Here is a 12,478-nt window from a genome sequence, read left to right as displayed (position 1 = left end):
TAGAGCAAGTAGAGCAAGAAAGTTTTCAATCCATTCATGAGTAGTTGTTTCATTTTCATAAAAGATTTAAGATCAACAAAAATATTTCAATCCTGAAACATAACAACATGTACTTTTGTTCTTTCACAGAGTATTGGTAAAATTTGTGTTTCGCTCATTCTGAAAATGGTATCAATTATTAACATTGCTATCCATCAACAGAGGAATGGATTAAGAAAATGTAGCATATATATATAAAGGAATGAAAATGGGTCATTTGTAGAGACATGGATGGACCTAGTGATACACTGTCATGGATGGCACTCAGTCATACAGAGTGAAGTTAGTCACAAAGAGAAAAATAAACACCATATATTAACACACATATGTGGAATCTGAAAAAAAAAATGGGTATAAACAATCTTATTTACAAAGCAGAAATAGAGACATAGATACAGAGGACAAACATATGGATGTCAAGGCAGATGGGGAGATGGGATGAATTGAGAGATTTGGATTGACATTACTGATATTGTGTACAAAATAGATAATAATGAGAACCTACTGTTTAGCACAGGGAACTCTACTCAATGCTCTGCAGTGACCTAAATGGGAAGGAAATCCAAAAGAGAAGGGATATATGTGTATATTCTAATATACACCCTCCAGTTCACTTTGCTGTACAATAGAAAATAGCACAACATTGTAAAGCAACTATACTTCAAAAATTTTTTTAAAGATGAGCCCATTTGAGAAACAGATTGACTTGGAAAAATCTCAATAGACAACATTATCATTATTATGACTAGTTCATGACACCCCCAAATCAGTATTATTCTGCCATTTCACTGAACAACAACAATATAACATGAATTAAAGAAGATAATTCAATATGCTAATATTCAATTAGGATAATGACATGTATTAAGCAAAATAACTAAGGTTCTATAGACAAAAATTAGAAGTTATTATTGGGGTTAGCCATATGAATAGCTGGTGCTTTGACATGCCAAAATGGCAATTTCACACAGTTCAACCTAATAAAATCTATAATGTGTGTGCAGAATTCACCTTAGAATAAACACTAAGCCATGATAACCTGAATTATATTGTTTGATATTTACTGAGCTCTTATTACATCACTGAGTTAAATGTTTCATCTCACAACAAGTCTATGAGATAGGGACTCTTACTAATATGTTTTCAAATAAGAGAAATGAAACATTCAATACCTTGTGCAAGAGCCTAGAGCCAAGTAGAGCTGACATTCAAATACAACTCTGACTGTTGCCTCTGCTTGACAGTTGGACAGAATGATACCTCCCAGACTAAAACAGAAAGACTAGTGGACGTTATGAGTATGTGGAAAGATCAATGGTGGAAACTGAGAAAAATGGGAAGCTGAGAGGGAAACTGCATCTTTTACAGGCAGACCTCAGAGATAGTGTGCGTTTGGTTCCAGACCACAGCAATAAAGCAAATATTGCAATAAAGCAAGTCACACCAAGTTTTTGGTTTCTCAGCACATATAAAAGCTATGTTTACACTACATTCTAGACTATTAAATGTGTGATATCTTCATGTCTAAAAAAACAATGTACATGCCTTTATTTAAAAATACTCTATTGCTAAAAATGCTCTCTATCATCTGTGCCTTCAGTGAATCAGTAATCTTTTTGCTGGTAGAGAGTCTTACCTTGATGCTGATGGCTGCTGACGGATCAGGGAAGTGGTTGCTAAAGATGACAATTTCTTAAAGTAAGACAACAATGAAGTTTACTGCATCAATGGACTTCTCTTGCTTTATTTTTTTTTTTTTTTGACTGCATTATGTGACATATGGGATCTTAGTTCCCCAACCAGAGATCAAACCTGTGCCTTCCCTCTACATTGGAAGCATGAAATCTTAACCACTGGACTGCAAGGGAAGTCCCTTATAGACTCTTCCTTTTATGAATGATTTCTCTATAACAGGCAATGCTGCTTGGTAGCATTTTACCCACAGAACCCTCTCAAAATTGGAGTCAGCTCTCCCAAACCCTGCCACTGCTTTATCAACTAAGTCTCTGTAATACTGTAAATCCTTTATTGTCACTTCAACAATCTTTACAGCATCTTCACCAGGAATAGATTACATCTCAAGAAACCACTTTCTTTGTTCACCCATAAGAAGTAACTCCTATCAAGTTTTATCACGAGATTGCAGCAATTCAGTCACATCTTCAGACTCAATTTCTAGTTCTCTTGTACATCTACAGTACATCCACAGTACATCTACAGTAACTTTCTCCACTGTAGTTGTGAATCCCTCCAAGTCATCCATTAGGGCTGGAATCAACTTATTCCAAACTCCCATTAACATTGATATTTTGGTCTCTTCCTATGAGTCAAGAATGTTATCAATGGTATCTAGAATGGTGAATCCTTTATAGAAGTGTCTTCAATTTACTTTCCCCAGATCCATCAGAGGAATCACTATCTATGGCATCTATAGCCTGATAAAATATATTTTTTAAATAATGAAACTTGAAAGTTAACATTATTCCTTGATTCATGGGCTGCCGAATGGATGTTGTGTTAGCGGGCACGAAAACATCATTAATCTCATTGTATCTTCATCAGAGCTTTTGGGTGACCAAGTGCTCTGTCAATGACCAATAGTAATTTAAAAGAAAAGTTTTGTTTGTTTGTTTTCTGAGCAGTAGATCTCAACAGTAGGCTTAAAATAGTCAGTAAACCATACTGCCAAGAGATGTCCTGTCATCCAGGCTTTGCGGTTTCATTTATGGAGCAGAGGCACACTAGATTTAGTATACTTTTTAAGGGCCCTGTGATTTTTGGAAAGGTAAATGAGCACTGTTGTCAACTCAAATCAAAAGCTGCGTTAGACCCTAACAAGAGATTCGGCCTGTCCTTTGAAATTTTGAAACCAAGCACTGACTTCTCCTCTCTAGCTATCAAAGTCCTCGGTGGCATCTCCTTTCAATAAAGGGCTGTTTTGTCTACATTAAAAATCGGTTTCTCAGTGTGGCCAACTGCCTTACTCATCTTATCAAGATCTTCTGGATAATCTGGTGGAGCTTCTACATCAGCACTTGCTGCTTCTTCACTTAGTTTTTATGTTATGGTGATGACTTCTTTCCTTAAACTGCATCAGCCAACCCCTGCTAGCTTCAATCTTATCTTCTGCAGCTTCTTCACCTTTCTCAACCTTCACAGAACTGAAGAGAGTTAGGGCCTTGCTCGAGATTAGGCTTCGGCTGAAGGGAATGTAGTGGCTGGTTTCATCTTCTATTCAGACCACTAAAACTTTCTCCAGATCTGCAATAAGGCTGTTTTGCTTTCTTATCATTTGGGTATTCACTGGAGTAGCACTTCTAATTTCCTCCAAGAATTTTTCCTTTACATTCACAACTCAGCTGTTTGGAGCAAGAGGCCTTGATTTTGGTTATCTCAACTTTCTACACGCCTTCCTCACTAAGCCTCACCATTTCTAGCTTTTGATTTAAAGTGAGAGATGTTGACTCTTCCTCTCACTTGAACACTTAGAGGTCATTATAAACTTATTAATTAGCCTAATTTCAGTACTGTTGTTCTCAGGGAATAGGAAGGCCCAAGGAAAGGGAGAAATAGTGGGGAAGGCTGGTCAGTGGAACAGTCAACACACACATTTACTAAGTTCAGCATCTTATGCAGGCTAGATTCATGGTGCACCAAAACAATGGCAATAGTAACACGAAAGATCAGTGAACACAGATCACCACAATAAAGTAATGAAAAATATGAAATGTTGTGAGAATTACTGAACTGTGACACAGAGACTCAAAGTGAGCAATTGCTGTTGGAAAAATGACGCCAATAGACTTGCTCAGGGTAGACTTGCCGCAAATCTTCAGTTTGTAAAAAACCAAAAAACAGAACAAAAACAAAATGCAACATCTGTGAAGCCCAGTGAAGTGAAGTGCAATAAAGTAACGTGTGCGGTACTCATCACTGTGTGGGGAAAAGGTACCCGCACAGCGCACGGAGCAGAACAGCCCTCTAGGTTAGACACACACATCAGGTTATCATGGCTAGCACGGCGTTCACTCTTAAATCTTCACAATGGCTGTCCTCTCTCCTCATTCTAATTCCAGATCTAGGAGCAAATGACTGACCATAGCTGGACTCCTATGCAGGCTTTTTAAACAGGAGAGAGAGAATATATTAATGAGGCAAGCCCAGCATTTGGCTTTCATGGCACCATAAACAGAGAAACTGATACTGTATCAGTCTCCAGGGGACACGGCTGCTTTCACATGCCGTAAACTCAAACCTCAAAGCTGCAGAGCTGAGGACCAAATGTGGAACACAGCGAACACCTTCAAGGTACCATCTTAGCCTGAACACATGTCCAGGTAACCCACTAGGCAAACTATAAAAAGCTTTCAATTTATTCTCTAATTTTTAAAAAGCAATAAACTAGTTAAAAGCAGAATCTCATAAAAAATTCATATGAGTTCATGCTTTTAATTACAACAAAGAAAGCAAACCAAAAATACTGTCAGTCAAACCAAAAGAAGTCAGTGTTCATTTTGTTTACCTTTCTAGAGCTCTGCGAATAGTAGGATCCATAGTCAACCTAAAAACAAAGAAACCAACATTTAGCAAATACGAAAGAATTTCGTGTATTTATCAGGACAATAGTCAACAAATACTTATTAATAATGGACTTAAAAACAGAAAGTGCCTTAAAAGGGGACACAAAGGAAAACAGAGGAAATATGATGGTCTACAGGAAAGATGTCTGCAGAAAATGCTTAGATAAACTGTGCAATCAAGAAGAGCTCCAAAGTATACGCACCCAATCAATGGCATCAATAATCCAAAAAGAATTTTTAAAGATGAAGTTGGGCAAAATGCACAAAAAAAGTATGACCCTGAACTTAAAATGAGTATGCCCATGAGACATAACTTTGACAGTGATAAGATAATGCAAAAGTTCCTCTATGTGAAAACACTGGCATAGTGGAACATTTTCCCATACCATTTTCCTTCACAGCTATTATGAGAAATCCATTTTCTCTCTCAAACCTTATTACTCCAAATATTGTTTACCAAGAACCAGAATAACAAGGCATGTAAAGGCCAAAAGCCTGATTATGCAAAAGATGGCATGGCTCCTCTATTATTATTACAAACTCAAAAGAGAAAACTAAGGATCCACTCTGAATACAGGTACTCCAAAATGAAGGTTACTATTGACTTTCTGCTTTTACAAAATGCTAACTTTATTCCATCAAGGGAAAAAAAAATGATCTTAGCTCATTTCCTATTAGGATATGGTAATGTGTAAGATGAAAATTATTCTAACAAAAATCAAAGGTTATATACACAGAACGCAAAGAAAGGAACATTCTGCTTTGGACCTTTAGCCCTAATGACACTTGAATTAGTTAATTCAACCCTATAAAAACTGATATCACAAAGATCATTTAATCTGTCAGCTTTTAAAAATCCACTATCAAATCATAAAGACTCAAATCTGAAATTTTAAGTTTCTATCTAAGGTTCCATTTAAGGAAAATAAATTTAACGTTCCTAAAACATTATCCTCAGCCGTATTTTTATATTTAATCTTTACAACTTCTAAAATGTTAATAACATTTTATAATTATAAAAGCAATTTATATTCATTGTAGAAAACAGGCAAAAGGCAGAAAATAAAAACAAACCATGACTGCACCACTTAGAAGGAAACTAACATCTTCTGTTTTTCCCTGATGCTCCCTTTCAACATACAAAGTCACACACATGGAATTTAAACAAGATTTAGGATTATACTGCATATACAGTATGTCTTACCTTTTCCCCTTAGCAACGAATCATTTATATCCATATGAAATAGTCTTTAAAAACCATCCTGGGGACTTCCCTAGTGGTCCAGGTGTTAAGACTCTGTGCTCCCACACAATAGGGTACAGGTTAGCTCCCTGGTCAGGAACTAAGGTTCCACATGCCAGTTGGCTAACACACACACACACACACACACACAGTCTTAACAGATTGTGCATTTGAATATTCATATTCACAAACTTTGTTCAAATATTTTCTGATATTTATTAAATCATCTTGTTTTTCTTTTTGTCTAGTACATCTAACAGTACATCTAATACTGCAACAATACCCTTGCATAAAAATCTTGACATTACATTGGCTAATTTTTGCAAGTGAAATTCACAAAAATAGAATTTCTGAAGAAAAGGCATAAACTTTTTCCATGGCATTTGTCTATAATTTGTGCACCAAAAAGATAAAAATCTATAGACTGCCCACCAAAAGGACAATGAGCAACTCAGTTCCTATTTCTAAAAATGTTCACAGATAAACCCTAACACTTTATAAAAGTTTTATTTAATAGCAGAAATAATATCTGCTTTTAATTTTAGTTATTTCTTCTTATCACTGCTTCTAAGTAATTTTTTAAGTTTACGGTAGTTCTCCAGTTATTATTTTTGACTATTTTTAGCTTAGGAAATTTGTGGTTTTCTTATTGATTTGTAAGAGCTCCTCAGACAATAGAGGTATTAATCATTTGTGTAGCACAATTATATACACATTTTCATTTGCCTTCCCAGCTCATTTTTTGCATTTAGGTTTGACTTATAATGGTTTTCGATGCACAGAAATTGAAATTTTATGTAACCAAACATATCAATCATTTTTTGGTGGTTTCTTCCATGGTTTCTATGCTTAGAAAGTTCCCCACTTTCAAAGTTTCAATTTCAATGAAATAACTACTTACATTTTCTTTTACTTCTCCTCCAACTCTGCTATCACCTTTTACCCTTGGTTCCTTTTTTTTTCAACCTGCGTAGAATTTATTGTAGGGATGGCATGAAGCAAGTACTTCTGTGATTTCTGATGACCCCCTCTCTCAGCCCTTTCCCCCAACACCAGAGTAAAAACCACTCATTCCTTCCCAGTTCACTTGTACAAGATTCACTGTGAGAGTAGCTGCTTTGAGGTACAATTTGAGCTCTAACGTTCAGAATAAGCGTTTTTTACCCTGAATCTTATTTTTCCTTAAAAGTAAAAAGAGAAAACACTATCTATCTTACAGTTTTGTTGTAAGGATTAAGCTAGAAAATTTACAGAAAGCACTTACTTCAGTGTAATACAGACACGTGCTCAACAAGTCAGTGGATGAACATCAGATTCAGGGCTATTTCTCTTCCTCTGATTTATCTGTCACTTCTTGGTCTCACAGTGTGAATTTGAAATAGCACACAGTATTTGATAGGAGAAGTATCTCCATCCTCTTTTCCTACATTTTCTTGCCTATCCTCACCTGTTTTTCCTCTACATAGGCCCAACCCACTTCTCATTTCACTTACTCTTAGGATGCTCTTTTCTTCCCATAATTCATTCTCATTCTCTCTCTCTCTTTGATATGCCGTACTGTGACACAAAGAACAAAACTTTCCAAAAAATGTTTTAAAGTCATGTTGAGCACAAATATCCTTGTTTATTAACTGATTAACATATTAAAATTCTAGCTGTTGTTCAGTCACTCAGTCGAGTCAAACTCTGTGACTCCACGGACTGCAGCACAGGAAGCCAGGCTTCTCTGTCCTTCACCATCTCCCAGAGCTTGCTCAAACGCATATCCGCTGAGTTGGTGATGATCCACTGAAGTCATGATCCAACCACCTCATCCTCTGTTGTCCCCTTCTCCTCTTGCCTTCAATCTTTTCCAGCATCAGAGTTTTTTCCAATGGGATGGCTCTTCACATCAGGTGGCCAAAGTATTGGAGCTTCTTCAGCTTTGGTATCAGTCCTTCCAATGAATATTCAGGACTGATTTTCTTTAGGATTGACTGGTTTGATCTCCTTGCTATCCAAGAGACTCTCAGGAGTCTTCTCCAGTACCGCAGTTCAAAAGCATCAACCTTTTAATAACAAAAGCACTCAGCCTTTGTTATTAAAATTCTAGGCACTCAGCCCTTTTAATTAAAATTATAGGGTCTCATATGATGAGTTGGATGTTGGCAATGGAATTAAAATAGGTAGTTCTTATGATACTGAAGAAGCATCCTCCTGTTCTTTTGAGGCTGAATATTTTCGTTTTCATCCCACAGAGAAAACTGAATTTTAAAGAGGTAACATGAGTTGCCCAAAGTCATAGCGGGGCTTGAATGTACACCCAAGTTGTCTGGTTTCAATACCTTTTAATTTTCCATTGCAACCATCCTATGACTCCATAAAGCAGTCAATCTGCAACTCAGTGATGTCTTCTGTCCCAAACTTAGACATATAAATTCATTTAGACCTTATGAAACAGCTTCATTAAAAAGTAATGCAATAAATGATAGCTAATTTCTTAGCTGATATGGTACATATAAAAAATGGAATTTTACTTAGCCATTAAAAGGAACAAAATTGGGTCATCTGTAGAGATGCTGATGGACCTAAAGACTGTGATAAAGAGTGAAGTAAGTCAGAAAGAGGAAAACAAATATTATATATTAATGTGTATATGTGGAATCCAGTAAAGTGGTACAGACGAACCCATTTGCAGAGCAGGAATAGAGACACAGATGTAGAGAACGAGGTGTAGATACTGTGGGGGGATGGACTGGGAGATCAGATTGACATTTATACACTACCATATGTAAAATAGTTAGTGGGAACCTCCTGTATAGTTCAGGGAGCTCAGCTCAGTGCTCTGTGGTGACCTACATGGGTGAGATGGTGGGGGAGGTCCAAGAGGGAGGAGATATATGTATACATATAGCTGATTCCAATCACTTCATGGCAAATAAATGGGGAAACAATGGAAACAGTGACAGATTATTTTCTTGGGCTCCAAAATCAGTGTAGATGGTGACTGCAGCCAAGAAATTAAGACGCTTGCTCCTTGGAAGAAAAGCTATGACAAACCTAAACAGCATATTAAAGAGCAGAGACATTACTTTGCCAACAAAGGTTCGCATAATCAAAGCTATGGTTTTTCTGATAGTCATATATGGATGTGAGAGTTGGACTATAAAGAAAGCTGAGCACCAAAGAATTGATGCTTTTGAACTGTGGTGTTGGAGAAGACTCTTGAGAGTCCCTTGGACTACAAGAAGATCCAACCAGTCTGTCCTAAAGGACATCAGTCCTGAATATTCATTGGAAGGACTGATGCTGAAGCTGAAGCTCCAATATTTTGGCCACCTGATGCAAAGAGCCGACTCATCTGAAAAGACCCTGATGCTGAGAAAGATTGAAGGCAGGAGGAGAAGGGGACAACAGAGGACAAGATTGTTGGATGGCATCACCGACTCAATGGACAACAGTTTGAGCAAGTTCCGGGAGATAATGAAGGACAGGGAACCCTGGCATGCTGCGGTCCACAGGGTAGCAAAGAGTCAGACGCGACTGTGTGACTGAACAACAATAGCTGATTCACTTCACTGAAGCTGTAAAGCAATACTGTAAACTATGCTAAAAAAAAAAAATTAAAAAAAAAACAGTTCAGAAAAAAAAAAGCAGGGAAAATGTTGATACCTGTAGAATCCAGGAAATGAACAAATGGGGGTTATTTATACTTGTATATTTGAAAATATCTTCAAAAATTGGGCCTCCCTGGTGGCTCAGATGGTAAAGGATCTGCCTGTAATGCAGCAGAAATCCCTGCATCAGAATGATCCCCTGGAGAAGGGCACAGCAACCCACTCCAGTATTCTTGCCTGGAGAATCCGATGAACAGATGAGCCTGTCAAGAAACAGTTCATGGGGTCGCAAAGAGTCGGACACAATTAAGCAATAACGCTTTCACTATCACCTTCAAAAAAGATTTGTTTCCAAAAATGTAGATCATTCATTATTATTTGAAGAAATATTTCAAGACTCACTGATTTTGTATTGGAAAGAGAATTCAGTAGGAGATACAGAGACATGGCTGAGAAGCCTTCCTGACCATCAGTTGGCAGAGAGAACAAAGAACTTCCGTAACTTTTGTCCACTGACAGCAAAAACACTGGAGGTAAAAAAGGATAGGACTTTAAAGCAAAATAGAAACCCTTGTAAACAGAGAGTTGGGAGTTAGCAGAGGAGATGGAAATGGTGATTTTAAAAAAAGGAGGGTAGAAGGAACACATCAGAGTAAAATAGCCTCTCTTTTCCCTTTGGACACCCATTATGGTTGAAAGTGCCCAACAGACTAAAAGCTAAATTTGAATAAGATTCGGCTCATATGCTTTCCTTCTCATAGCTACCACCCAAGTTCTGATCCAAGTTCTTCCCTTCCTTCTGACTCGCTGCATTTTGGAAAGGCAAGTTTTCCTTCTATTGGCCTGATTCCAAATAAATACACTTCTTTCAGTGCTGCTCTAGGATAATTTAACTAGCAATTATTGAAAAATTGCCATTGACAGACCTAAAAACTATGGATAAAAGAAAGTTGCAGCTTTTAAAAACTTCAAATAAATCTGACTCTTGTGCTTTCTAGAAGGTAATTATCCAGACCATACTCTTTCTCTGGGTAGTTCTGCCCCCTCCTGGGAGAGCTCCTTCATCAGCCATACTCCTTCCTTCTCCCTAACAGGAACCCTGGATGCTGCCCTTCTCAAACCTGTTTGTATTCTAAAACGTATTACTCCTACCATTTGATCCCTTTCCCCCCAGAGGAAGCCTGAGAATCTTGTTAAGACATCATCTGAATGACAAATAGCCAAGACATGGAAGCAACCTAAACGTCCTGACAGAGAAATGGATAAAGAAGACGTGGTACACATATACAATGGAATGGTACTCAGTCATGAGAAATAATGAAATAATGCCAATCGCAGCTACGTAGATGGACCTAGAGTTTTCATACTAAGAGAAGTAAGTCAGAAAGAGAAAGACAAATACCATAAGATGTCACTTAGATGTGGAATTTAAAATATAATACAAATGAACTTTACGAAACAGAGAAACACTCCCAGACTTAACAGACTTGTGGTTACTGGGGAAAAGGGTGGAGAGAAAGGATATATAGATGGGGGATTTGGGATTGACATGCACACACTGCTATATTTAAAGTAGATAACCACATGTGCATGTATGCACTTCCACTTACCACATCACTCTGCTTGACTCCTCAAATTGTATGTAATTATTTTATATTGTTAGGTTAATCATGTCCCCATTATGGCTTGCAATTGTAACTATCTTTTATTTTTTGTCTGGCTAGTGATTATGAAAGCTGATAGATATCTTTCACTATTGTGATTATGTAACTATTACTCATTTAATATCATTGTATGGGCTTCCCTCATAGCTCAGTCAGTAAAGAATCCGCCTGCAGTTCAGGAGACCCCGGTACAATTCCTAAGTCGGGAAGATCCCCTAGAGAAGCAAATGGCAATCCACTCCAGTATTCTTTTTTTTTTTTTTAAACTTTACAATATTGTATTAGTTTTGCCAAATATCGAAATGAATCTGCCACAGGTATACCTGTGTTCCCCATCCTGAACCCTCCTCCCTCCTCCCTCCCCATACCCTCCCTCTGGGTCGGCCCAGTACACCAGCCCCAAGCATCCAGTATCGTGCATGGAACCTGGACTGGCGACTCATTTCATACATGATATTATACATGTTTCAATGCCATTCTCCCAAATCTTCCCACCCTCTCCCTCTCCCACAGAGTCCATAAGACTGATCTATACATCAGTGTCTCTTTTGCTGTCTCGTACACAGGGTTATTGTTACCATCTTTCTAAATTCCATATATATGCATTAGTATACTGTATTGGTGTTTTTCTTTCTGGCTTACTTCACTCTGTATAATAGGCTCCAGTTTCATCCACCTCATTAGAACTGATTCAAATGTATTCTTTTTAATGGCTGAGTAATACTCCATTGTGTATATGTACCACAGCTTTCTTATCCATTCATCTGCTGATGGACATCTAGGTTGCTTCCATGTCCTGGCTATTATAAACAGTGCTGCGATGAACATTGGGGTACACGTGTCTCTTTCCCTTCTGGTTTCCTCAGTGTGTATGCCTAGCAGTGGGATTGTTGGATCATAAGGCAGTTCTATTTCCAGTTTTTTAAGGAATCTCCACACTGTTCTCCATAGTGGCTGTACTAGTTTGCATTCCCACCAACAGTGTAAGAGGGTTCCCTTTTCTCCACACCCTCTCTAGCACAGAGGAGCCTAGCAGGCTACAGTCATGGGGTCGCAAAAGTCAGACACGGCTTAGCGACTAAACCACCACCACCACCACCAATACCATTGTATCATGATTGGTCAATAGAAAAATAATAGAATTCTATATCATCAAAACTACCATTTAATTGAAAAACTTGTAATCACTTTTTAAAATCAAGATGCATATCAAAATTATCTTGGAACTTTTTAAAAAATACAAATGTCCAGGTATTGCTTTTTTTTTTTTGCCAGAGCTCCAGACATGTTTCTAAATGAGCAGCCTTGTTTAAAAAACTGGGCTATATGAGGATCTTTTACTTTTATCTAGTTTGT

The 12,478-nt window shown here is 37.6% G+C and overlaps 1 protein-coding gene across 8 annotated transcripts in view; it reads right to left on the bottom strand.

Moving 5' to 3' along the window:
* ANK3 (ankyrin 3) overlaps positions 1-12,478 on the bottom strand; it is a 759,198-nt gene that overhangs the window by 631,836 nt on the left and 114,884 nt on the right. For all 8 annotated transcript variants that reach the window (XM_086382383.1, XM_086382396.1, XM_086382405.1 and 5 more), the window contains exon 2: positions 4,562-4,600. In XM_086382383.1, the coding sequence (XP_086238509.1) occupies positions 4,562-4,600 (39 nt within the window). The remainder of the gene's footprint in view (positions 1-4,561; positions 4,601-12,478) is intronic.

The sequence above is a fragment of the Bos grunniens genome, chromosome 28, assembly GCF_055505025.1.
Source record: "Bos grunniens cultivar Pamir isolate PY7600 chromosome 28, Bosgru_T2T1.0, whole genome shotgun sequence".
Lineage (NCBI taxonomy): Eukaryota > Metazoa > Chordata > Mammalia > Artiodactyla > Bovidae > Bos > Bos grunniens.
The sequence above is the reverse complement of the archived record's forward strand: the minus strand, read 5'-3'. Positions and strand labels throughout refer to the sequence as shown.